The sequence below is a fragment of the Gymnoscopelus microlampas genome (genome assembly GCF_963454915.1).
Source record: "Gymnoscopelus microlampas genome assembly, chromosome: 24".
Classification (NCBI taxonomy): domain Eukaryota; kingdom Metazoa; phylum Chordata; class Actinopteri; order Myctophiformes; family Myctophidae; genus Gymnoscopelus; species Gymnoscopelus microlampas.
In genome coordinates this window covers 31,994,520-32,021,060 of record NC_139961.1, presented here as the reverse complement: position 1 = coordinate 32,021,060, position 26,541 = coordinate 31,994,520, and the positions used below count along the sequence as shown (strand labels likewise).

The 26,541-nt window shown below is 40.4% G+C and overlaps 1 protein-coding gene across 2 annotated transcripts; it reads left to right on the top strand.

The window, feature by feature from the left end:
• Window positions 1–248: 248 nt before the first annotated feature.
• Window positions 249–25,846, top strand: arhgap1 (Rho GTPase activating protein 1). Of its 2 annotated transcripts, none has more exons than XM_084051126.1 (13): window positions 249–363; window positions 12,540–12,830; window positions 13,443–13,538; window positions 13,682–13,769; window positions 16,449–16,580; window positions 16,865–16,951; window positions 17,575–17,673; window positions 17,941–18,048; window positions 18,496–18,572; window positions 20,997–21,074; window positions 21,717–21,845; window positions 22,356–22,459; window positions 22,632–25,846. In XM_084051126.1, the coding sequence occupies exons 2-13, from the start codon at window positions 12,707–12,709 to the stop codon at window positions 22,797–22,799; spliced, it is 1,290 nt and encodes a 429-aa protein (XP_083907252.1). In that variant the 5' UTR covers window positions 249–363; window positions 12,540–12,706; the 3' UTR covers window positions 22,800–25,846. The 2 variants fall into 2 exon arrangements, with proteins under 2 accessions (XP_083907252.1, XP_083907253.1); XM_084051127.1 differs by having other exon boundaries at window positions 275–358.
• Window positions 25,847–26,541: the final 695 nt, after the last annotated feature.

Here is a 26,541-nt window from a genome sequence, read left to right as displayed (position 1 = left end):
GAGAGAGAGAGAGAGAGAGAGAGAGAGAGAGAGAGAGAGAGAGAGAGAGAGAGAGAGAGAGAGAGAGAGAGAGAGAGAGAGATGTTGATGAATGTGTCTGTCTGTCTGTCTGTCTGTCTGTCTGTCTGTCTGTCTGTCTGTCTGTCTGTCTGTCTGTAAAATGACCTGTACTTTTATTTTGAAAACAGCGGAAGTGTTGACATGTACTTTTATTTTGAAAGCAGCGGAAGTGGTAAGCAGCTGCAGCGTCAGAAGCTTCCTCCTGTCAACAACATCCACATCAAAACGAACAGGACTCTGATCGTCTCTCGTCTAAAAAAAACACCAGAAACACAACAACACGCAGCACCAACACCCTGTAAGGTAAAGAACACACTTAATAAACAACTATAGTGTAACATTATCCATTATAACCTGGATTCCATGAGTTCATTTCAGTATTAAATCCCTATGATGTACGAATCGCTCTCTAACCTCCTGCGGTATACTGTACCAGCAGGGTTGCCATGTCCGCTTATTATAAGCGACGTCGGGATTGCTAAATGTTGTTTAAGTCAGTGGTTCTTAAACATTTTCATGTCAAATTAATATGTATTTGTCCACAGACCCCCCCCCCCCTTGAGAATATTTTGTGCCAGGGACAAGATTTGTGTTGTAAAATGTTTCCAAAATTTTCCAAGATTACCATTTTCTTTTTAAAGATAATTTTCTTTTCTTTTGCTATTTTCTTTTTAAAGATTATTTTCCTTTTTTGTTGATAATAGCAGATGTACAAGCTCACAACGCTGCGCATCGTGACACGTGAGCTTGTAGATCTGCTATTTTCAAATAGTTGCTTCTTTTGGGCCTGTTTCCATAGACCTGGTTGCTTATTTCTCTCGCAAAACCTGGCAACACTAAACTGACTGCTAACATTCTATGCTATTAGTGCTTCAAACGTAGTCCTTAATTATAATCATCTATTTTTTTGTAGTAGGATTATTATTAATGTGATCAACGAATTAACACACATCATTCACATTCATAAAGGCGCATTTCACACAAAACGCTATTAATATTAATGTTGTTAGTCTTGATTCTGAGCTAACGTCCGTTTATTGTGGCATGGGCTTGTTGTGAGCAGCATAACGTTATATGAGCCTGTATGTGACTGACTTTATTAAGCATTTATGTATTTATATTTATAATTATTATTATATATTATTATTTATTTGTTATTATTTATTTATGTATGTGACTTGACTTTATTAAGCATTTATATATTTATATGTATTATTTATTGATGTATTATATTTATTCATGTATGTGACTGACTTTATTAAGCATTTATGTATTTATATTTATCATTATGTATTATTATTTATGTTTTATTTATTTATGTATGTGACTGACTATTAGGCATTTATATATGTATTATTTATGTATTTATTCATGTATGTGACTGACTTTATTAAGCATTTTTATATCCAGAATATGATTTGTTTTCGTTTCCACCTTTCCATGATCAGTTTAGTCAGTCAGTCAGTCAGTCACTGGTTGTTCACAGGTTGTATTGTAGCTGGTGGAGTTGTTGATGACTCCTCCAATGTGGAGAGAAGTCATGCAGGTCAAATACATATCAAAATGATATGTATTTGACCGCGGACCCCCATCTCAAAACATGTTACTCCAGGGACCCCCAGAAGCAACAATTTGAGTTACCCCAGTTTAATAAGATAGCCACAGGATTAATTTAACTCTGAGCGTGTACAAACCAAATGGACCATTTAAGGGTCTATTTGCTTCCATTTAGCCTACTCTGTCAGAGTTGGGCTAGTACAGACCTCTAAGGGTCCATTTGGTACCTAACAATCATTTAGCTGGGGACCCCCCCGGAACCCCCTCAAGAACCCCTGGGATAAAGTGCATGTAACATGCAGCCTAAGGGAAACCACTAGAAGTTAGAGATACACTATGTTTAAACTTCACCCGCTCTCACACACTGCTTTGTGTATCGTTGCATCTAAGGCTGGACCTGTATGTACTACTGTTCAGGAACCTAATAGACTGTGACCGAGGTGCTATGTTCATGATTGAGTCAGTACTATACTTCGTGAGTGGAAACGTACGCTAAATAAGCAGTTGATAATATTCAGCCACCGGACAGCACTGATTATGACACCTATATGGTCCCTACTCCCAGTCCCTACCTACGCTCAGTGCTGAAATAAATGACATGCGTCAGTCCAAGCAGCAGGTTGCATCATGATGCAGCATTCACGAGCTGTGGGGCAAATTGCGTGAAAGCAAAACAAATTTCACTCCTGTCATTTTTAGCGGTGCCAACCGCTCTAAGCTTGACTTTGTCCGTATGTCCGTCCGTCCGTATCAGCACGGGATGATTTGAAACAGCTATAACTCCAGTTTGCAGCATGCCACCAAGTCCACATTTGGTATGTGCACTTAGACCACCAATAGGGACGAGCATGAATTGCTGAAGTTAGCAAAGCGGGGTCCAGGGACCCCCAGCGTCTGTTATGTCCGTCCGCCCGTTTAGGGCACGGGATTTGAAACAGCTATAACTCCAGTTTGCAGCATGCCACCAAGTCCACATTTGGTATGTGCACTTAGACCACCAATAGGGACGAGCATGAATTGCTGAAGTTATCAAAGCGGGGTCCAGGGACCCCCAGCGTCTGTTATGTCCGTCCGCCCGTTTAGGGCACGGGATTTGAAACAGCTATAACTCCAGTTTGCAGCATGCCACCAAGTCCAAATTTGGTATGTGCACTTAGACCACCAATAGGGACGAGCATGAATTGCTGAAGTTATCAAAGCGGGGTCCAGGGACCCCCAGCGTCTGTTATGTCCGTCCGCCCGTTTAGGGCACGGGACTTTAAACAGCTATAACTCCAGTTTGCAGCATGCCACCAAGTCCAAATTTGGTATGTGGACTTAGACCACCAATAGGGACTAGCATGAATGGCTGCAGCCCCGCCCCCTCTGTCTTCCCATTGGCTGGCCTTTAAACAGCCATAACTCAAGTTCGCAGCATGCTACGGAGTACAAATTTTGTACATGCACTAAAACCACCAATAGGGACGAAATGTAATTACCTAAGCCCCGCCCCCTCTGTCTGCCCATTGGCTGGCCTTTAAACAGCCATCATTCCAGTTTGCAGCATGCTACCAAGTACAAATTTGGTAAGTGGACTCAGACCACCAATAGGGACGAACTGAAATGAGTTAAGCCCCGCCCCAAAGGCACCGCTTCCTTCACACAGGGTGTGATTTTCATCTGTGAGTCGTATTGGCAGATACATTGATTCTAGTACTATCCCTCATCAAGGGACTCGTGAGAGAGGCAGAGGGAGAGGAAATGGCATAAAATCCATATAAGGACTGGAGCCTGCTCTTAATGTAGTAGACAGGACTGGGAATAGTCCTCTGAAATGTGGTTGAGATTGCCGCTGGCCCAGTGCCCTAGTTGTTGCTTGCTACTGGGAGGCTGATAATAACATGAAGGAAGTTCGAGCGAGAGGTTGTACTCTGGAGCCCTGAGAGGGCTGACTAGGGTTATGAGTCAGTCCTGAACCTGCTCTGTATTCATGTGTTTGTTCATAAACTATCCTGTGCCCACGTAAAGGTTAGTGAAGCTGGCCTCCTGCAGCAGTAGTTCTCAAACCTTTTCATGTCATGGACCCCTAAAATTATTGTATTACTATGTATTTGGCTGCGGATCCCCATCTGAAAAATATATTGTGCCAGGGTCCAGGGACCTCCTAAAGGCCAGTCCACACCAATGCAACTCCTTTGCAACAAAACCATTTTAGAGACCGTCGCAGTGGTCTCTCTCGACTGACCAGTTGCAGACTGGTGCCATTTGGGGATGATAGTAAGTAGTTGCTTGAAAGGAGTTGCAGTTGCAAGGAGTTGCATTGTTGTGGACTGGCCTTTACGTGTCCATTTGGTTCCATTTCCACATACTCACAGTTAAATTAACATTTGTGATTTTACAGTGTAGATTGGGGTCCCAGAGATAGCACATTGTGGGTCCATGGCCTAAAGCATATGATAGTGGGTGTCCTTGAAATGAAAAGGATTTAAGAATCACTGCATGAGAACCAAAATGTTTTTCACAATAAGATCTAAACCATTGCAATCTTTGAGGCCCCCATTCAGTCAGTGTGCCATCATAAGCCAGCCCTCCAGAACAAATGCTGAACATCATTTTGTTTTCTATGAGGCACTCAGCCTTTTTACAACAAAAACTCATCATGTAAGGTTGCAGATTTATCAGGCTGCCAGTAGATCTGTCACATCATCATGTAGATATATAATTGCAATTATTTGAGATAATCGCAATTATTTATTCATTTGGATAATGGTCATCAGTCATTTTCTTAAATATTTAAGCCAAGGTTTTTGTCGTACACCAAAAATAGCCAATCTACAAGCTCACACACTGCATCTCAGCCCGGCACGTTGTGAGCTTGGAGATCTGCAATGTTTGGTGCGCGACTCGATGCACAACCAAGTATCAATCGGGGCAGTGAACACACACACACATCAGCCTGTGTGACGCTGCATGGAATCAGCAGCAACTGCTTTGTCGTAAGTGGATTAGAAGAATGTTAATTTGTGACTCTGGCTCTCTCGCGCTTCACTGCAGTTTTGAGCTGCACAGTTCTGTGTGTAAAAAAAAAAAAAAAGATTGTGTGGATCTAAAGCCCAGACCCCTGCAGGAGAATTTATCTAAGGCTCCTCTCCTATTTTTCTGTGCTCCTCCACAGTCCACCCTCCTTCGTTCTGCTAGGGAGAAGGGGAAGAGAAGGGGGGTGGGGTGCTGTTTTACCGCAGGATCTTTCTGTGAAGACCTTTTGTAGATGCTGTAGCCTAATGCTGCTGCATTGATTCAGAAAGCAGTACGCACGCAGTGTGTTTTCATCCAACACACGGTGACATGTGTATAGGCATGGGGGGTCCCTAGAAAAATGATTTATAGTTAGTAACCAAATGGATCCTTATGGGGCTGTAACTCTTGAGTGTGTACAAATGTTCCATTTGTAGACTCTCAGAGTTATGGTGATCCGTGGTCTGATGCGGGGTTTCTCAAAGTGGGGTCCGGGGACACCCAGGGGTCCTTGAGTGCGTTCCAGGGGGTCCCTAGCTAAATTAGTTCATATATATAAACATCAGTTCAACCACTTTAATCCTATATACATTCTAGTATGTCTATTTTCAACAAAAATCTTAAACGTTTGATTTTTGACATTTCTTAACACCACAAATCTTGTATGGGATCCTTGGCACAAAACATTTTCAGATGGGGGTCTGCAGCCAAATACACATACATTTAAGGGTCCTTGACAGGAAAAAGTTTGAGAACCAAACTATGTGGTTGGGGCAGCAGTCACCCTAGTCTCTGTGAACAAAATTCTTGCTGAAGCAGTCTTGATTGTGAAATTTGAGAGGTATGAGAGGGAGATATAGTGGGTTGATTTGCTGGCTGGCTTGGCTTGCATGCTGGTAGTTGACTAACAGGCCGATGGGGCAGCTGGGTGACTAGCTAGCTCTCTACCCTGGTAGTGGTTTCTGCTGGTCCTTAGGCTATCTGTGAAGGTGACGTCAGGTGCCCTGAGCAGTGCAGATGACTGTGCATGACAAGAAGAACCATCTATGCTGAATATGTTATTGTCAGGCAGAGGGGTCACAGTATGTGTTCGCAGTGGACGATCCATTCAAATGTTCCTATTACAAACAAGTAACAACAGTGATGTTTGTAGTCACTGTCAGTTCCAATAGAATTATCATAGAACTCTGTTTAAGTATCAGAGTTGACATAGTTAAATTAATGAAGCAGAAGTTTGTTGATTAACCTGGATCTAGGAGATTATTTGTCAGCTCACACCAAAATCTTGGGCTGTAACAATGACTAAGGATCGACTCAGTAACCGACTGGACACCTGATGGGGACATTGGGTAGGTAGGTAAAATGTAAACAAAAGCGACAGTGAAAACCATGCAACAAGGTAGCATAGAGTAATGAATCAAAGTAGATTCAGTAACTGCTGTAATGAGGAAATGGTTGTACACGTGTTGTAGTGTAGAAATCTAGGCATTGCTGAATGAAATGGAGAGTAGTGTGCACAAATAAGCCGTGTCCTTAGTTCTGATTCAAGTGTAATTGCAATGAATGTAAATTGTGTGTTAATAAAAAAAAAGACACAACTGAAATTGCATTCTAGTTTTGTTAGAGCGCTTGGAAATGTCCGCCAGCCTACGTAAATGCACTGAAACATGTCGTTTTATGAAGGCTGGAGGAGATTGTCCAGCACAGTACACATTAATTGGGAAGTGGTACACACAATTTACAATTTTCATCATAATAGAACGATAGGGTTCCATTTGCTGTGTTTGTGTATCAGGTTGGGCAGCAGCAATGAGTAAACTGAGTCCATGTTGGTTAGTAGAGATAGTTATTTAAAGCAACAAGCTGTCACCAAGCATAACATCACAACGAGAGAGAGGGAATGAGAGAGAGAGATGAGAGAGAAAGGAAGGGAGAGATAGAAGATGGAGGAAATTACAGTGAATGCTCTTGTCTAGAAACCGAGCTCGAATGATAAAATAAAATGTGCAGAGTGGAAAAATGGGAGGTGAGAAAAAGAAGCCAGAGAGCAAGTGCGAGAAGCACTACACAATTTGAAGAGAGAGGGAACGAGAGAGAGAGGAGGGAGTGACATTTGGCTGCTACATTACTCTGGAAACCACTAGGGCGCTGCAGTTGCACACTACATTTTCTGTTGCGGATGACATTAAGGCCTATCTGTCAGCAGTGTGGTCATGATGTGCTTTATGTGTTTGGCTAACAATCCCACACTATGCTTAGTTTATGACACTGTATGATATACTACAGTGTTTCTTGTGTTTGTGTGTTTGTTTCTTGAGTCCAGTTGCACACTTGACCATTGATTGTACACATAATATACAATATACAATTATACAATTAGTACAGTAGATGGTGTGTGTATGTACTGTGTGTGTGTGTGTGTGTGTGTGTGTGTGTGTGTGTATATATATATATATATATATATATATATATATATATATATATATATATATACACACACATACACACACATACACACACACACACACACACACACACACACACACACACACACACACACACACACACACACACACACACATATATATACAGTATGGACTGTGTGTGCTACAGTACATTATGTGTGCAAATGTTCCCCTCTGTACAAACATCTTCCAGTGTTTGTGCCAAGTGCATAATGGCTGCACGTCACGTGCATGTTTGGAATGTGTGACCATTACGTGCTGTCCTGTGTGTGTGTGTGTGTGTGTGTGTTGCAGGAAAGATCTTTGCTTTTTTCAGTGCACGATGTGTTCATTTGCCGAATTAATCTCATCTCACGCATGATTTTGTGGTAGCACATTATTCCTTTTGATATTAGTCCCCTTCCCTCCCTCCCTCTTCATCTTTCTCTCTCTCTTCCTTAATATCTGCCTCTCAGGCTATTCTGTTGAACTAGAGTAGTACAGTACTGAATTTTCTGTTGTTGCCTGTGACCCATCAGGGGGTATCACGACCCACTTTTGGGCCCTGAGGACCCACTGATTGAGAAACACTGCTCTAGGAGAGGATGCTCCAAGATACTCATTGTAGTTGATCATTTTCCATCGATTTATTTATATTATATCTCTGTTAAGTGTGGGTAATAATGAAATCACAATAGAATTGCATCTTTTGTAAAATTCAGAGTCACTCATGAGCTAAATGAGAACACTCGGTCAACTTTGGTGACTTGGAAATATTTTGTCTGCCTGTGTACTATATATGGTTTGGCCAGAAGCAGAACAGCTCCACTAACAACAAAAACAACAACAACAAAAGCAAAGCCAGGCACTATACTGCAAACCTGTTGAATCATGTGAAACTGTGTCATCCTCTATATCAGTGGGAGCCATCTATCCTTTTCATATGCTTCTGACATTAAGGACAGATTGATTTGGTAGACTGAGTTTCATGTGTGAGATGATAGTTTAACATTGGCTGAATTGTTCTATGAAACAGTTTAAATATTGCTCAAGTTAAAGTTTGCCATAGCAATGTAGAAAGGCCGCTCTCTAGAATCTAGAGGATCCCAATTTGTGAACCACGTTAATGCCTTTTAGAGCATTTAGTTATGGGAGCTGGTATTTGACCACCCCACAATTCCTGAACTTTCTCTCGGCTTTCTTTCAGGAGTTAACATTACCCTCTAAACTGAAATACTTTGATACATATAGTGGAAATAATTGGTATCGACTGATATAGAAACCATTTTGTGTGCTAAAATCTTTGGCCATGTTGGCCAGTCCCTCTGCATCTCTGCCTTGTTGGAGCCAAGTGATCTGTCCTCTCTGTGTGACCTGCCTGTTTCTGCTTGCCTGGTCATGCTCACTGAGGCCTATATCCTGTCTGAGATCTTCATTTAAGATCTGTCGCTATAGTGATTTTGCCTGCCTTTTGTCTTGTGACCCGTAGTTTGAATCGCCGACACTGTTGTAAAAGTTTGTGTGTATTAAAGCTCTTTATGAGGAAATCTGGTTTCCTGATTGTTGTTACAGTATATCGCTACCAGTGTATTTCATCTTGAAAAACGTTGCGTTGTGACTGACCACAGGGCTGACTTAACTGTTGCACGATTCTACAGAGTTTACAGAAGAGCCACATCTTAGGCTGCATTAAAGGGATATTTCACTTTCAAAAAAACTTTTGGTCATTTTATCGTCTACTCAGGCTTTTGTGAACCCCCAGACCGTTTTTAAGTTGCTTGATTCAGTATTTAGACATTTGATAATCATTTTATCAGACACGCCCCCTTCCTATACAAACCCATTATAACTTCAAACTCCATTTTTAACATGTTAGATTCATCAAAAACATCCGTCCTTGTTTCTGCTGACTCACCCTGCCCTCCTAATACGTGAGGGGGCCGTGTTTTTTCGATTACTTTTTTCATTTATTTTATTTTATTTTTTGAATGTATTTAATGTTTTTCATTTTCCCCAAAAAATATTAAAAATAAATGAAAAGAGTTATCGAAAAAACACGGCCACCTCACGTATTAGGAGGGATCAAAGGAGATCCAGAACCAAGAACGGGTGTTTTTGATGAATCTAACAGGTTAAAAATGGAGTTTGAAGTTATAATGGGTTTGTATAGGAAGGGGGCGTGTCTGATAAAATGAATATCAAATATCTAAATACTGAATCAAGCAACTTAAAAATGGTCTGGGGGGTTCACAAAAGCCTGAGTAGACGATAAAATGACCAAAAGTTTTTTTGAAAGTGAAATATCCCTTTAAGAGAATTTCACTTCCTGTTTTGGGAAGGAAACTTCCCCAAATGTGGTTTATGCCTTTCTCTCTCTTTCTCTATTACTTGTCTTGCTCTCTCTCTCCCCCCCCACACCCACTCTGTGTCTGTGACTCATGTTTTTGCAGATGTGTGCACATTTTCCTTTCTACATTTGCTAATGCAACGTTATGACCTCACCGCAGTACAATAGAAAATTGAATAGCCTATTGTCTTTACTTTTTTCCCATAATAGTTTTTATCAATACATTGATCCATAATTGTAACATGTTGCAGTTAACAGATGGCAGTACTCAGTGAATAGCGTAATATAACATTAAGGCATTGATGATAATGATAAGGATCTTTATTTATATAGCACATTTCATACATAGAATGCCCATACAACTCAAAGTGCTTACACAAAAAAGAAAGATCATAAAAAAAAAGATAAAAACAAGTACAAGCGTAAAGAAACAAATCAAATGAGCAGAAAACAAAATTAGAACCGAAAAATATCTGTCAGATGAATCATTGCGATAAGCAAGGCAAAATAAATGTTTTAAGACTACGCTTACAAATATCTACTGATTCAGCCAATCTCAGATTGACTGGCCTTCTTTGGCAGACCAGCTAAAAGAGCGTCACAGTAGTCTAACCCAGGGGTGTTCAACAGGGGCCTGGGACCCCTAGGGGGTCCTCAGAGTTACTACAGGGGGGCCGCCAAATCTTTGTGTGATTGGGTTTTCTTTTAATTATTTTTTTTACATTAACCACTTGATCCCTATTATTCCTATTCTGAAGAGAACTTCAGCCAAAAAATAGTAGTGAGGGGTTCTGCTTCATCTCTCTTTCAGCTATGGGGTTCTTGGGCTGAAAATTTGTTGTAGACCCCAGATCTAACCTACTAGTAATAAAGGCATGCATCAGCTTTTCAGCATCAGCCTGAGAGAAAAGCTGCTGCACCTGATCGCATCCTGCTTTTCAATCAGATGGTATATAGTGTACCACAAACCTGCAAGACCACTCACAACATGGTGAGTTTGAATCTGGCCACAGACCTCTTGATATGCGACATCAGTTCTCTCTCTACCTCAACCAGAAATGACTAAAATAGCTTATAAAAGCAATATAGTATTATTTATAACAAAAGCAGCCCTGGCCTTTTCTATCCCTGAGAGAGATGACAAAACAGGGTTCCCACAGTCAAGAAGGTCCTGGAATAGTTATGGAATTTGAAACTGTGTTTTTCAGGCCTTGAACAGTTTAGGAAAAGTCAGGGACATTTTTAAGCGACTCAAAATGATTACAGTTAATGTTTTTTATTATTATTAATTTTGAAATATAATTAACTAAGCCAGCTGGTCACACAGAGGACGTCAGCCGTCAGGCACCTGGAACTGGTAGCGAGCAAACTGACACTGTGAGAGCCAACCTAGTGCAAAGCCCGGAAAATCAAGACGCTTCAGGAGCCCCGAGCTGGTGTTGGCTAGACCGCACTCTCGCGTCGCAGTCACAGGTGTGGACAGTGATAATCTGTCACATATAAAACAGCTCAGTGGCTTAACCCATTGAGACCTGAAGCCGATTCTACATCTAAATCTCAGTCTCCAATTAAGTCTCCTAAATCTCAACAGTTTTCTGAAAAACGTATGTTTCTATATCAGTGGTGCTCAATCTTTTTCATGTCAAGGACCCCCAAAACTATATGTATTTGGCCGCGGACCCCAATCAAAATATTTTGTTCCAGGGACCCCCAGAAGCAAAGATTTGAGTTAAAAATGTTCGCTTTAAAAATATATATATTCAAAGATTTGCACACATTTTCAAGATTTTTCAAAAATAGCAGATCTACAAGCTCGTAGCGCGGCACTCGGTGCCGCGCTATGAGCTTGTATATCTGCTATTTTTGAATAGCCCAAAGTGTAAAATAATGCTTTTTAGCTCAAATCTAAAAATGACACAGTTCCAGGTCTTAATGGGTTAAGCAATCTCATGGTCAACCTGTGAGGGAGGCTTTAACTAGCTAGATACTGGTAGCTTGTCGTTATAGATCAAGCTATTTGTGAGAGTTTACTTTGAAATAAATCTCAAGGTTTGATTGAACTTCCACTCTATCAGATGTGTAAGTGTCCTTGTGCAAGAATGAAGTTGAACCCCTCACTGACGAGTGACGATCAGGTTAGCCAACTCATGTGGTCAAGAATAATCAACTATTCTTTTCATATGCTTCAGACATAAAGGACGGATAGATTTGACTGACTGACAGGTAGTCAAGTTCCATGTTTAGGATAAAAGTTCAACGTTGGCTTAATCTACCTATTAAACAGTTCATATATTGTTCAAGTTCAAATTTGCCTTAGCAATAAAGAAAAGCTGTTCTTTAATGTTGTCAACTGTCTTTTCTTTTTTTTCCTTTTTTTTGTAGTACCTTTTAAGCACCGTTACCATTTAAAGATATTGTTTTAGTACCAGTATCGGAAAAACCCCAACTCTATTTACAGTGCCATTTCTCAAAGTTGTAGCCACTGTGTTGTATTTACAATCAAACCACGTAGGCTGTGTTTTGAAAACAGTGTTGGTACTGTAGGTCTGGAGTGTAGGATTTACAGTATTTACTCAGGCAACTATAGCAGTGGTTCCCAAACGTTTTAGCTCGAGACCCTAAAGAGAAATCTTGATGTCTCCCCTGGACCGACACTAGTAGCCGATCTACAAGCTCACAATGCATCGCATCTGCTATTCACTACTTCTTAAACGTTTTGTTTTTTAAAACATTTACATTCATGAAAAAATCTTTTGAAATCATATTTTAACCTGACGCTGCCAGATCCGAAAGCTTGTTTCACATTTGTTTCAGAGGAACGTAGTTACTCAATACCGCCCCCATCTGGCAGAGTCAGGTTAAAAACATTTAGGAAACGAAAAATATGATGTTTACATGCGACCCATAAAAATGGGTGAGAACCAGAGGACTAGAGAGCACAGCCCTATTCCCATAGTAGCTTCCTATTCACACTGAACACAACTCAGTCACAGCATACTTGGCATCAATCAATACATTGTCATTGTCTAGTCATGGCTTCATTCATAAACAAAGACCATTTTCATGTCAATGAGTTTAGTTTGAGATTCCGTTCATTTCCTTCAAGTAATCTAAATGGCGCTCTCCGTCTCTTCCAGGATCCCAGGTGCTACTCTGTGGACACCTCATCTGTGTGTGTGTAAATGTCTGTGCGTGTAGCAGTGAGTGTGTGTATATGTGTTTAGTCTCTTATTGTACAGTTTGTGTGTGAGCCTGTGTGTGTGTGTGTGTGTGTAGCATCACTGTGTGCACTGCAGTGAGCGTCATGTCATCGGACCTGCTGGTAGATCTGGCCGAGGACACCCCCACGCCTCAGATAGAGCAGCTCAAACTGTCCCCGCTAGACGACCCGCAATGGCCGCCCGATCTATCTACCATCAGCAAGTCAGGTACCTAATACAGTATACTACTGCTACTGAGACGCACACACACACACAACTTAAACTGTTTTGTATAGAGACAGGTCTCTTCTACTGAAACTTCACCTGTTTTGGCGTTAGATGTATGTTTTTTAGATAACTGACAGTCTTGTGCAGAGATTTACAGTGGGTGAGACTTGTTTGTCAAGCGTTAAAGGAGTAGTTCACAAAAGAAATGACTTACTTTCTATCAATTACACATGTTACAAATCAAGATGAATTCAAGGCTTCATGGGGTGTGTAATCGATAGAAAATAAGATATTTTTTAGATGAACTACTCCTTTTTAAAGGGCCATTTTGCCTAGGATTTGTTTTTAACTTGAACCCTGTCGCTTGTTATAAGAAGAACATGTGAAAATCAGACAAAACACTCCAATGTGTTTTGTTTCTCAAGACAAATCGCCTCCGTCCTGCGTCAAATGCGTCACCCAGATGAGTTTGATGTATGCTGGTGGAGTGTTACGATTGTCACGCAGGCTGGTGGATTCAGGCTCAAAATCTGTACAGTCGGGTCTTTTTCTATGTAGAGTTATTTCGGCGTACCTGTGTTTATTTGCGTGTGTGCTTGTTTTTTTTTCCAGAGACGGACATCTCCCATCTAGATGCCGGCTCTCCTCACCTCCCGTGGAACCACGAGTTCTATGACATTGCCAGGCATCAGATCATTGAAGTGGCAGGTGAATCCGCACCAATCAGAAGCATCGATTCTTACCCCAAGTTTCCCTTGCAGGCACTTTACATGTAAGCATTGACAATGACTTAGGCTGAGTAATGAAGGCGTTTAACCGCTGGCTCTTTCCCATTCTGTCTGTGTCTCCAGGTGATGACAACTTCGGCAGAAAGGTCATTGTTTTTAACGCATGCAGGATGCCGCCACATCACCAGTTGGACCATCAGAAGCTGTTGAAGTAAGTACAACCCTAGACCGCTTATCCACAGCGACACTGAAGCTGTGAGCTGGATTCCTCGGTACTCACAACAACTGGAAGGAAACTTAACCTTCAGTGCACTATGTGATGCATCAGTTAATGAAACTAATCGATTTACGGTAATTGTTATAAAAAATAAACGATAATTTGATAAAATAATCAATTAATAATCTAGCTCTATTTTGGGCAGGTAAAGGAGAAAAGTTTCAAAAAAAATGTGCATGTATTATATGTGAATGTGAACACATGTAGAGGAATAAATGTTGACAAAATGTTGCCTACATAAAGATCAAAAGCAATAAATATGAGACTACAAAATAACTGCATTGACAAATCTGTCTAAAGAAGGTTAGCCCTGGCTGAGGAGTGACAGGCATTATGATACATAAAAGTTCAACAGAATATGTATATGAAGGAGCATACTTTGTACTGTATGTGCCAAGGTACAATATATACGATGTGTGCATTTGGTAGAACCATTTGTACAAACTCAGTTAAATTAAAAAATAATAATTGGGGGTTCTTGAAGTTAAAAAGGTTGAGAATCACTGGGTTAAACTGTAGAATATAGTTAATTAACAAAAAATGCAGTAACTGCAAACAGGGCTTGGTTTAGAATAGCCTAGATAGAATAATATTGAATAACATATAAATGTAAAAAGTTGACTGCTAGACTCTAGCCTTGTAAAGCTGCTAGAGGTGGACTGGTGAGATGGGCTCTCTCCCTCTTTGTGGCGCATTGCAGGATTCCTGAGATATTTACAGTCAACTAACAATATAACGTGAATGCCCAGCTTCATAAAGAGGAAACAGCGCTGTGTTGAGTTCATACCTGGTGTAAGTGCGTTATCTCTGGGGGAATCATGTCGTTATAAAGTAAGAAACTGCGATCATTATATAATTTTCAGTCTCTTTCCATACGCGACGCAAAAGTCAATGTGTTTGTTTTGGTACAAACACATTGGCCATGCTGGTGCACGTTGGACAAAACTTGAAGCCGGACCAACGTTGATGTACGTAGGACCGCATTTTCAAACTACCGGCTCACTGGGATGGTAGTTTTTTCAGGTGATCATGGAAAACATTTGTACTAGTGATTCTCATTTAGGAGACGGATAGCTACACTGTATTAGCAGTATGTGGGCTAATCTTTCTCTCTGTTTAGTGTTTAGTGTTTTGTGTGTGTGTGAGAGAGTGTCAAACCAGGGTAGGCACTTAAAGAACTTGTTGATTCAGACTGATGTCCTCAATTGATGCCGTCCTCAATTGATTACTGTAGACGAGACTGGGACACAAACTCTTTTGTGCGCGCGAACGTCCGGATGTAGGCGCACGCTACAGGGAACTTTGATCTTGACACACCTACTACAGTATGTGCATAGCGCCTCTGTATTGATGCCAGACAATTTTAAATTGTGATCAATATTATTATGGTAGCTTGATAAGGGTTGGGATCCGGAACCGGATCCAACATTGAGAAACAGGAATCGGTTCCATCACATTTGGGACCGTTTCCAGAACCTGTTTGTCACACTGTCAGAGTTGGGACTTCACGAGTGCACATACCCGACTTCATAACAGAACTAGTATGGTTCAAACGGCCTGCACGCCAGGCTGGATAGAAAACCAAGCCTGTGTTTCGCGGTTCAAAGGTTCAAAGGTTCAAAGGTTCAAGGGTTATTTATTGTTACATCTCAATTATTGTGTCAGCCTTTGTAGCAGCAATACTAGTATTGATAATAATAAACATATACAACAGGTAGAATAGCAAAAGAGAGAAATAAGAAAACCTTCTTGGCTACAATAGCTGGTAGATTGAAACGACAGCCAGCTGTTTTTGTATTGTATGTATTATATGTATTACTGATGAAATGAGTACAATGGACCACAATGGAAACAAGCCCCCTAGGGCTTTTTGTGTTTATCTTTTTAGGATAACCTTTGACTGTACTACCTGTACTGTTAACACACTTGTTAACAAAGTAGTATTAAATCAATCAATCAATCAATTGTAACTATGTCACCAGACATATAGACATTTAGAGATGAAGTGAGTCTCCAAATAATGTCTGGGTAGCTGACAGAATCCGGGAACGCATCTACTCAAATGTCTTCTAAATCCTAACAGTTCTCTGAAAACCGTATGTTGCTATAATATCAGTGGTTCTCAAACTTTTTCACGTGCAAAATTAGATGTATTTGATTGCGGACCCCCATCTCAAAATATTTTGTTCCAGCGCCCCCCCCAGAAGTAAAGATTTGAGTTACAAATGTTCGCTTTAAAAATATATATATTCAAAGATTCAAAGATCTACAAGCTCATAGCGTGGCACAGAGTGCCGCGCTATGAGCTTGTATATCTGCTATTTTTGAATAGCCAAAGTACAAAATAATGGCTATAGCTAAAACCTAAAATGATTGAATGGGTTAACTTTATTTGGTTTGAGTTGCAGGCTAGAGAAGGTTGCCATGGACCTGATCTGGAATGTAGTATTACATTGCAAGTTGTATTAAGATTACTTAACATAGTCCTGAATGTACTGTGTGTTGTCCTGATTGTTTATTTTGTTCTATTGATGTCTTATATTATTTCCTAACCTGGGATGTTAACGATTTAAGTTATTAATCTAGAATGTAATATCACTATATTTCCTGCAGGTATCTTAAAGAGACGTTGGATAAGTATGTTGAGAGCGACTACACTTTGATCTATTTCCATCATGGGTTGACCAGTGAGAACAAGCCCTCCCTGAGCTGGCTCCGAGACGCATACAGAGAATTTGACAGGAAGTAAGTTGGTATACAGTTGTAAGCGAGCACACTTAACCCATTAAAAACCGGGAACGCATCTGTGTAACCACTTTAACCATTATTTTATACTTTGGCTATTCAAAAATATCAGATATACAAGCTCATAGCGTCTCTGCTATCTTTGAATAGCCAAAGAAATCAAAAATGACACAGATGTGTTCCCGGTCTTAATGGGTTAAATGTTGCGTTTGTTTGCGCTTTTGGAGACCCAACAGAAGAGAAACATGTGGTTTTTGTGTATGAACACGCCTGTCTGTTTCCAGGTACAAGAAGAACATTAAGGCTCTGTACATCGTCCATCCGACCATGTTTATCAAGACGCTGCTGATCCTCTTCAAACCATTTATCAGGTTATTTTCATTATCATCGTTCATAATGTTATTAAAATACCTTCATATTATTGGGTGCGTTCGGAAATTACGCACAGGAGCACACTCGCCTATTAGTTTGTATTGACCAGTGCGCTCAGTGCTGTATTTTCGAACGCGCCCATTATTATCATCGTTATTATTAATAGTAATTGTAGTAATTGCAGTACTACTAGTAGTATTAGCATCCGTTCAGTTGTTTAACCAAACAGTGGGAAGTTTGGTGGTGGAAAGAAGTACTCAGATTCTTTACTTAAAGTAAAAGTAGTACTGGAGTAAAAGTACAAACGTACAAAATGTACTTACAGTACCAAGTGAAAGTTCTCGTGTTCCTCCAAATTTGTCAAACTTGCACGAAGCATTTATTAATACCCGTTGCTTGTCGTTATTGGCAGAAGTAGCCTAGCTGAAACAACGGTAAACATCAGGCCATAAATGGCCGTGTTGTCAGACAGAACCTCTTTCCACCATTGACTGTGGGTTGATGGGTACATTCTATATACTGTACTGTAGGTTGTATAAATGTGTGTGTGTGTGTGTGTGTGTGTGTGTGTGTGTGTGTGTGTGTGTGTGTTTGTGCACGTTTCCTGCATGTGTGTATGTAGCTTTAAGTTTGGCAGGAAGATCAACTACGTGAGCTATCTCAGTGAGCTGGAGGACGTTGTCAAGTGTGAGCAGTTGACCATCCCAGCCCGCGTCAGAGAGTAAGACATTACTGTGTTCTCACTCACAAACAAGTGAACGTAAAACACAAAGTACATTAATTAAATCCAACATTTTTTAAAAGCTTACTGCAATAGAGTACCAAAGTCCTGACGCCACTCCCTCTACCCCTGGGTCACAGCGTTATGTTTTGTATTGGATCTAGCGATATAACAGCGCTTTCTCATAGCAACAGCAGAAAAGTGGTGTCATGGTTTAGAGTCTGAAACGGTCTTCAGTATATATTAATAGTGTATTTATGTGTCCAGGTATGATAACAAGCTGAGATCCTCCATGAAGCCGTCATATCAGCCCCCCATGTCTCCTGCTCGAAGTCCTCCACTACCAGAACAGGTGTTCGGGGTCCCACTCCCACTGTAAGCCTGCCTGTCTGTCTGTCTGTCCATCCAGTAACAAATGCACTCTGAAACCTGCCTTGTTGTTTGTTGTTGGGACAGACTTCTGCAGCACAAAAAGAAAACGCACACAAAAACGTTTTTTTGTTTTTCATTCATGATATTGGCAAACATTTCTATCAATGTACTGTGATCTTGTGTATTATAATTTTGTAATTTATGGGCCAAAGCACATTCTCTCAGTCTTATGGGCTGTCTACACCAAGCACAATAAATAAAACTATAAATATAAATATGACGTTTTCAAAACCATGCTAAATCAAGTGGATGTCAGAGTCCACACCACTGCTATCACATAAATATTGTTGTAATTGTAGTCAACATGCTTGGTTTGGACAGCCCTAGACTCTCAGATCTCAAGGGTCTTTTTAATTATTATATTTGTTGTGTGTGTGCGTTTTTGCTTAGGCTGAGACAGAGGAGTCCAGATGGTGATCCAGTTCCTGTGATCATGAAAGACACCATCGAATTCCTTAAAGTACAAGGTGACTAAAACAACATAACTATTGCTGTCAATATTCTAGACTCACGCTGACTAACTTCAATACTAACTATCCTGAACTAAACAATTATCTAGCTTCTTAGAGTAGGAAATCGGTCTTACACTGGCTCCCAGTTAATTCCAGAATCCATATCAAGGTTCTTGTAATCACATACAGAGCCCTCCATGGTCAGGCACCCCCATATGTACAGCATGTGTCCTGCTCCATCCACCCTCATGTTCCCAGTTGGTCTCTGAGATCCTCATGCCAGGGCCTGCTGATTTTGTGCCTCACATAAGAAAGGTGATTGCGCCTCTGCGAGCTTCGCCCCTAGGCTATGGAATACTCTCCCCCCCTAGACCACACAACCGTGGCCTCTGTGGACATCTTCAAAAGGCTGTTAAAGACTCACCTGTTCAAACAGGCTTTCACATAGCTCCTCGTGATTACAGCTCTGTGTGCTGCTGAGAGTTTGTACTCTTTTTGATTGATTTGTTAAGGAAATATAGTTTGCGCTACAAATGGAATAATTATCATTATAGACCTACTGTAGTGGCCAGGGCTGTATCTCAGCCCTGGCCACTTCCCCAAATAGAGTTGGAACTCTGTCTTCCGTGCCCGTATTTCTCCATATACTTACACATTCTAAGTATAAAGTGCTTACCCTAATGTTGCCCTAGTGTTATCCGACCAAACTTTGTCAGAAAAGTCTTGTTCCAAGGCTATTACAGACCTGCGACAGGATACGATCCATCCATCCAGACCAGGGGTCATCACCATGCCAGCTTGTGATGGACATTTTGGACATCAATATTTTATTTTTGTCACGGACAGACAAAATAACTTACTATAATAAATAATGACTATCCCTAAATGTAAACTAATGGACCGTAGACACTATGGACTAATGTGCCATATTGTCTATGCCAGTAGTGTCATTTTGGGTATGAGATATATTTAGCCACTGCCTTTTCATCTTATAGATCGCTAATTCAAATAATGCAAAGATAATAAGTCAATAGTTTGATATGAATGAAAAAAAGATAAATTATGAAAAACGTGTTGTGCACATCAAACAATAATACAAAAATGATTTATGGGAATTAAAATCCTGATGATTTACGGTATATAGAAAAAATGGTTGAAATTTCAGTTCCTACTTCCTAACTTTATTTCTTTTTCTCAGTTCCCTGTCTGCTGGAAATGTTTAGTCAAATGGTTTGTCCGCAAGTGTCTTTCCAAGTTCCCTTTCTTCACCATGAGGTTGCTCAGATTATGGAAAACAACAAAATAAGCTACCATAGTTGTGCAGACGATACACAAATCTACATAACCATTATCACTAGAGGACTATGGTCCAATACAAACACTGAGTAAATGCATGGAACAAATCAGCAAGATTGGATGTGCCATAATTTTCTTTAATTAAACAAAGGCAAAACTGAAATAATAGTTTTTGGACCCAAGGAAAAAGTCAGCGCCCAACTCCGGTAATGTTAAAAACCTCTAGCCAAGTCAAAAACCTTGGTGTAGTCATGGACACAGACCTATGTATGGTACACCAATACATATGGCTGAGATTTCAGTTCCTTATTTATTTTTCGCAGTTCTCTGTCTGCTGGAAAGCTCTAGTCAAATGATTTGTGATTTGTCAAAAAGTGTCTTTCCTAGTTCCCTTTCTTCACTATCACTGCATAGTTGTAAATAATTGGTTGTATACTATGTTTATACTTTTGTCTCATGACGTCTGTTCCCAAACTCATTCTACTCATGTCTTGTCTCATTAGTTGTGGTTAAAAAATACTAGTAGCTTAATAAACTGGTAACACACCTGTACCATTGATATGCTGTCAGGGTCAATCCATGTGAAAATCAAGTTCTGTGCAATGATTTATGTGTAACATTTCTAAATCTAACTTTGACTGCCCTTACACCAGCCTCTATAACCTCCCGCCCCCATTTTGTAATCAAAATCAAGCTGCATTCATCCAAATCACTGGTTACCCACAGATTTATCATTGACATAAATATTATAGCATGCATACCCTTCATTGCATCATTTTTCAAGATCATTGCCTCGAGCGTAGATGAGGACACTTTGAAAGTACCACAGCATCAACACACAATGGTTATGGATGCAATCTACATGATCATTGATTTCTTTATGGGATTACTCTCAAACATTTTCTGTGTTGTAAGTTATCTTAAGTCCTTCACACAACAGTACTATCTATTCAGTCATCCACACCACAAAAAAACATTGAAAATGAAGACAATGAGTGCTATCATTACTTTCAACAAAAGCTACATGGTGACAAACACTGGAGACATTGGAGTTGTTGATGATGTTGAATGAATCACGTCATTGTTGTCTATGCTCTCTCTCTCTCTCTGTGTCTTCTGTGTGTGTGTGTCTGTCTGTCTCAGGGCTGGAAATAGAGGGGATTTTCAGACGGTCTGCCAATGTCACCCTGGTGAAACAGGTGCAACTAAGATACAACTCAGGTAGACAGCTAATTATTTAAAGCCATGATTTTTTTTTCACTGTTTTGTTTATTTCAAGATTCAGAAGAATAGACAAGAATATGCAGAGTCAAGTAATATCAAAAGTAAAACAATATAAGAATTGTACAATCTTACTCCAGCCAGGAGGAGACTATTATACCCTGAATCATTTTTTTTCAAACAAACAAACAAAGACAACACACCGGCAAATGTGCAGATAGAACTTTATAATTAAGTTAAGGTTTGCTAAGATGGACATCATGTTAAATGTGTTACTTTTTTTCTTTTGTATTATGAACCTATCCTGAACTTCACTGGAAGCCTAACTTTGTGGAGACATATTTCTGATCAATGATTTATGAAGATATAATGATTTTGACTTTGACGTTTCACCAAAAACATCTGAGTGTGATCTTTATGGGGGTTTTGAGGTTAGATGTGGTTGTGGTTAGGGTTAGGCTGGGCCAGCAGGATAAGTAAAACATATATTTTTTTAATGACAAAATGACACAAAAAAAATGCTTTTGACATGCCCACAGTATCCCAAACGTGTGTGTGTATGTGTGTGTGTGTGTGTGTGTGTGTGTGTGTGTGTGTGTGTGTGTGTGTGTGTGTGTGTGTGTGTGTGTGTGTGTTCTATAGGAGAGACAGTGAGTTTCAACGATATGGAAGACATCCACTTGGCTGCTGTTATCTTGAAGACATTCCTGAGGGAGCTTCCTGAGCCTCTGTTGACCTACGAACTCTACGACAGCATAGTGCAGTTCAACTGTACGCCCTTCTGCACCACACACAGGGAAAAAGTCTGGAATCATAGGGAACAACTCCATCAGACCTTCACCTACTGTGCTCTTGTGAAACCAGTAGTTCTCAAACTTTTCCGTGCCAAGGACCCCCAAATTGATATATATTTGGCTGTGGACCCCCATTTGAAAATGTTTTGTGCCAGGGACCCCCAGAAGAAAAGATTTGTGTCAAAATGTCAAGATTTAAAAAGAAATGTTCAAAATTAGCAGATGTACACGCTTGCAAGCTGTGAGCCTGTATACCTGCTATTTTTGAATAGCCAACGTATAAATTGATAAAGTGGTCAAAAGGATTTTGATGCTGTAAAACCATTAACGTCTGGACACTTCGCGAAGCAAAACTGAAAGGGTTCAAGTCAGTCCCTATGATTCCAGAGCTTAGACCTTTTGGACACTCTGTCTATCTACATTTATACGAGTGCCGTGTCTTCCATTTGACAAGCCACTAAATGCTGTACTGTATTCTCTCTTGCAGCTGTGTCCAGCGACGACCAGGCGGCTGAGATGAAGACGATGTTGGAGTCACTGCCAGAGGAAAACCAGGCTTGCCTGAAATACCTCTTCACCTTCCTAGCACAGGTACAGTTCATATACATAATACTCATCACCTTCCTTGCACAGTTACTGTTAGTATACAGTACATACACTCATCACCTTCCTAGCACTAGGTACAGTTCATATTATGTAACTCCTGGGTTCAACTGATAACAATCATAACATGCGTGCGCCTGCTTGTATCGGCCTGTTTTAGGTATCTGCCAACAGTGAGGTGAACAAGATGACCAACAGTAATCTGGCTGTGGTGTTTGGTCCCAATCTGCTGTGGGGGCAGAATGCTTCCATGTCACTCGCCGCCATCGGACCAATCAACACCTTCACCAGAAGCCTGCTGGACCAACAGCATCTGGTCTTCACTTAAACCCGTCTCCTGGTGCCGTACCCTCGTCCTCGCCCGTTCCAGTTAGCTCCCACAACAGGAACTTCTCATCCTGTAGCAAGTTAGTCTTTATCCAGCCACAACTCTCGACCCGTCTTGACCCATGGAAAACTTCACCACAATACACCTTGACCTATGGAGTTCAAGCTTTACTTGGTTGCACTTCTATCTCCACATATCATCCTATTTGTGACCAATCATCACAAAAATTGTCTTGACGCATTTAGTAGTCGTCATTGTCCTTGCCATTTATGCTGACTGGTCCTCTAGTAGCTCCTGTTTCGTTCCAAGCGGCGTTGACTGCAGTCAGAATCCAAACCTTGCCATTCCGTGACTAGTCTTTTTCATGCCAGGCTAGTAGTACCTCATTAGCCAGGCATCGAATGTGACCTGACTGCAGTGTAGCAGCCACTTGGGAATGTTGCCAGAGCATTCCTGACCCGTCCCGTCGACATGGTAAACTTTGACCTCCCCAGAGCTCCTTCCTATCCATCCTTCTGGCTCCATTCTTGCCAAGGTTACACCTCCACCCATTGAAACCTTGAGGCAAGGTTGGAATCTTATTTTTTCTGAACTACCTCTGAGGGTGGCTTAGGAAAATGACATGATTCTATTTCGATGTATCTGTTTCTGTGTATCTGTGGTGTGCTGTGGTTCAATCTGTCTCTCTGGTGTTTTCCTGTGTGGTGCCAAACACATGCCCTGCCCTCCAGCTTCGACAGACGAGGCGAGGCAGAAAGAGGTGGCAATGGCTTAAAATGCAGAAAAGGTTGATAAAGACAGAAAATGATGCATTAACATGTGGGAGAGAGAGAGGGTGGGGGAGTTTTGACTATAGAAGTAAAAGATGAGTTGACGTGAGTAGAGGTATACTGTATGTTCACGTCTCAATGAAAGACTCAGGATAAATTTAGCAGGATAAACTTGGTACCAAACGTCTTGGACAATCTAGCAAATGCTGTAATTGTTGCAGCTGGCAGTGTTGTGTGTGTTTTGCATGTGGTTCCTCTGTAATGGTTCAGGAATGGGGTAGAGGGTGTCTAGTATGTGTGTTAATCAGCCATTATGACAGTATAATTTGTGCTCTGAAATGCCCCACCCCTTTCTCTATCTATGTCATTGATATCCTAATATTGTCATCGTTCTTGCATTGTCCTCTTTTTGGTCCAGTATATCTTCTATTCGTTCTGGTTCTGCAGCTCTGTCCTCAACTACACAGTCATCCTCAAAGCTCTTTTGTCACGTGCGTCTATCTGGTGAAAGTAGCTTGCTTTTTTGTTGTTGTTTTGCTTTGGAAACGGTACTGAAAATGCTGATGGCAGAAACTATAGTCGCACAAGTCAAGATCATCTATACTCGGCTGACATCCCAACAGACACAGTGTGTTTATGGAACAATGGTACAGTTTAAAACATTTAGACCTGAGGTCCATTCTACAAATGCCTTCTAAATCAGTAGTTCTCAACTCTTTCAAGATTAAAAAAAAAAAATCAAAAATAGCAGATATACAGCGCGGCACGCAGTGACGTGCTGTGAGCTTGTAGATCTGCTATTTTTGAATAGCCAATCCTAAAGATCACGGATTCTTACCCGGTTTTAATGGGTTTCCCAGCCGGAAGTCAAAAGTATAGTGTACCTGACATCTCTCTCTCAAAGCTAATAAATCGTACAATGTTTTTCAGTTGAAAATCTGGCCCTTTTTATAGTCATATTATGAAGTATACAGTTCATATACGTACACATATACGCCTTGCTATACATTATGTGTGAGTATAGATCTGTATATCTCTGCTGTCGGTCAGAAACCAGCCATCTCCAAAATGTTCATTTTTCAGGAAATGAAGAAAACATTATATTCTTTAAAACACATGCAAGTATCTGACAATATATAAAGTCACAATACCAACTTTGATGAGGCAGTATTGCTTTGTCATTATATTATCACCACGTTACCCAAATCCAGCTCAAGTGGAGTTGGGAGGTTTTGTCCATCATTGATAAGAACAGCTGACAATGGATCTCAAAGCTCTCGATGCATCACAACGCGTGAATTAATGCCCTGATGCTTCATGACACTGCTTACTGTATATAGGCCTACAATAATAAGCATTAACGACAGTGCTAAGGTTGATAAACAAGTACACTGCATAGTTACTTTTAACAGACTACGGGAGAAAAAAACCTGCCTCGTTAAAGTTAGTTTTCTGCAGCTGCTCTGTGTGACACGCAGGGGAGGGGTGGTGAAGTTAGGTGGTTTGGTCGACAGTTTGAGGATCCAATGGAGTTATTTTATTTTAACCAACACACAGACGTAAAGGGTGTTCTGTAGCGTTGATTTATGGAAAAAGAAATCTGAAAAATGGCTGAATAGCTGGTTTCTGACCGACAGCGAAGATATGTTGGTTCCAATGTAGCTGTTGGCTTCATTTTTGTCTGGGTGAAATCAGCTGTGTGGACTGGAGTACTACTGTAGTTGTAGTTGATGGTAAGTTTTTATTTTGATTGCATGTCCATCCCAATTTGGGGCTTGTGCACAATGTGTGTAGCAGATGTTCTTCTCTGGGGATTATTTTGATAGCAGTGCAAATAGCGTATAAGGGCCTATACTTGTCAAATCACTTTATATTTTCAATAATTGCTAAGAAACCAGCATAGCACTGCTGAATTATTACAGTGATAGGGGGTTTGGTTAGCAAGTCTTGTTTAGTCTTCTGGGTTTTTGTGTGTGTCGTCTTTGTAAAGATACTTTCAGAAAGGCTCAGAGGCCTGCAGATCCAAAAGCACTAAAAGTGACTATTTTTGTATATTGTTTGTCTATAAAGCCTTCTTTACATTTACTCAAATTTAAAAATGGCCTCTTATCTGAGGCCATTTTGTGGCAGGCATATTGCCTCTCGCAATCATTTCGCTTCATTCCGTACAGGGAAATATGGTTGATAAAAGACATTTGCCAATAAATGTTTCAGCTTAAGTACAAGGCAGAAGTTTGAGAAAATCCACCAAAGTCTAGTATTTTGTGCGCACTCATTTTTTTTAAAAAGTCCCCAAGATCCTGATTCTACAGCTGCCAAATGCTGTACTCCTTAGAGAGCATTTTAATCCAGTAGGTTCACAAAGTCCTGCACGCAAAATGTTGTGAGTAAGGACAACATAAACGTGATATTTTCTCCCTTAATATTCTGCAGTTTATCCATTTAAATACTGTATGTTACCAGCTAGCTGGTAGAGATAGTGATGTTATGATTACCTGTATGCATCTCTTTGGTTGCCTTGGGTTGTTGTTAAATGCCACATTCCTGTTCAAGAGCTTATTAGCTATGAATAGGAAACGGTGCCATCTAAAGGATGATTCTGCAAATGATGGCATGAATTTGTCAGTCACTGGGTGATATTGGATGATAATGCTAATAGGCTGTTGTATGATTCTGGTGAACAGAGGTAAAAGTTAATAATGTTGCAAGATGTCAGAAAACGGTCTTCATTATCTTTTGTTTATTCATTGTTTTTATACCTTGTTTTAGGTACTACTTTAGGTAGTGATAGACGGCAACTTGTTGGGCATGTCTGTTGTGTTGAGGGAGTTGCTTTAATATGATCATATCTAGTTTCAGGTGAATTGTGGACAGATTTTTTGAATCTTCGTCTCACTGTAAAGGTTGATGGTGAAGGTTCATGACATTGTACATTGTTTAAAAAATAGTGCCATGTCTATAAACTCTCTGGA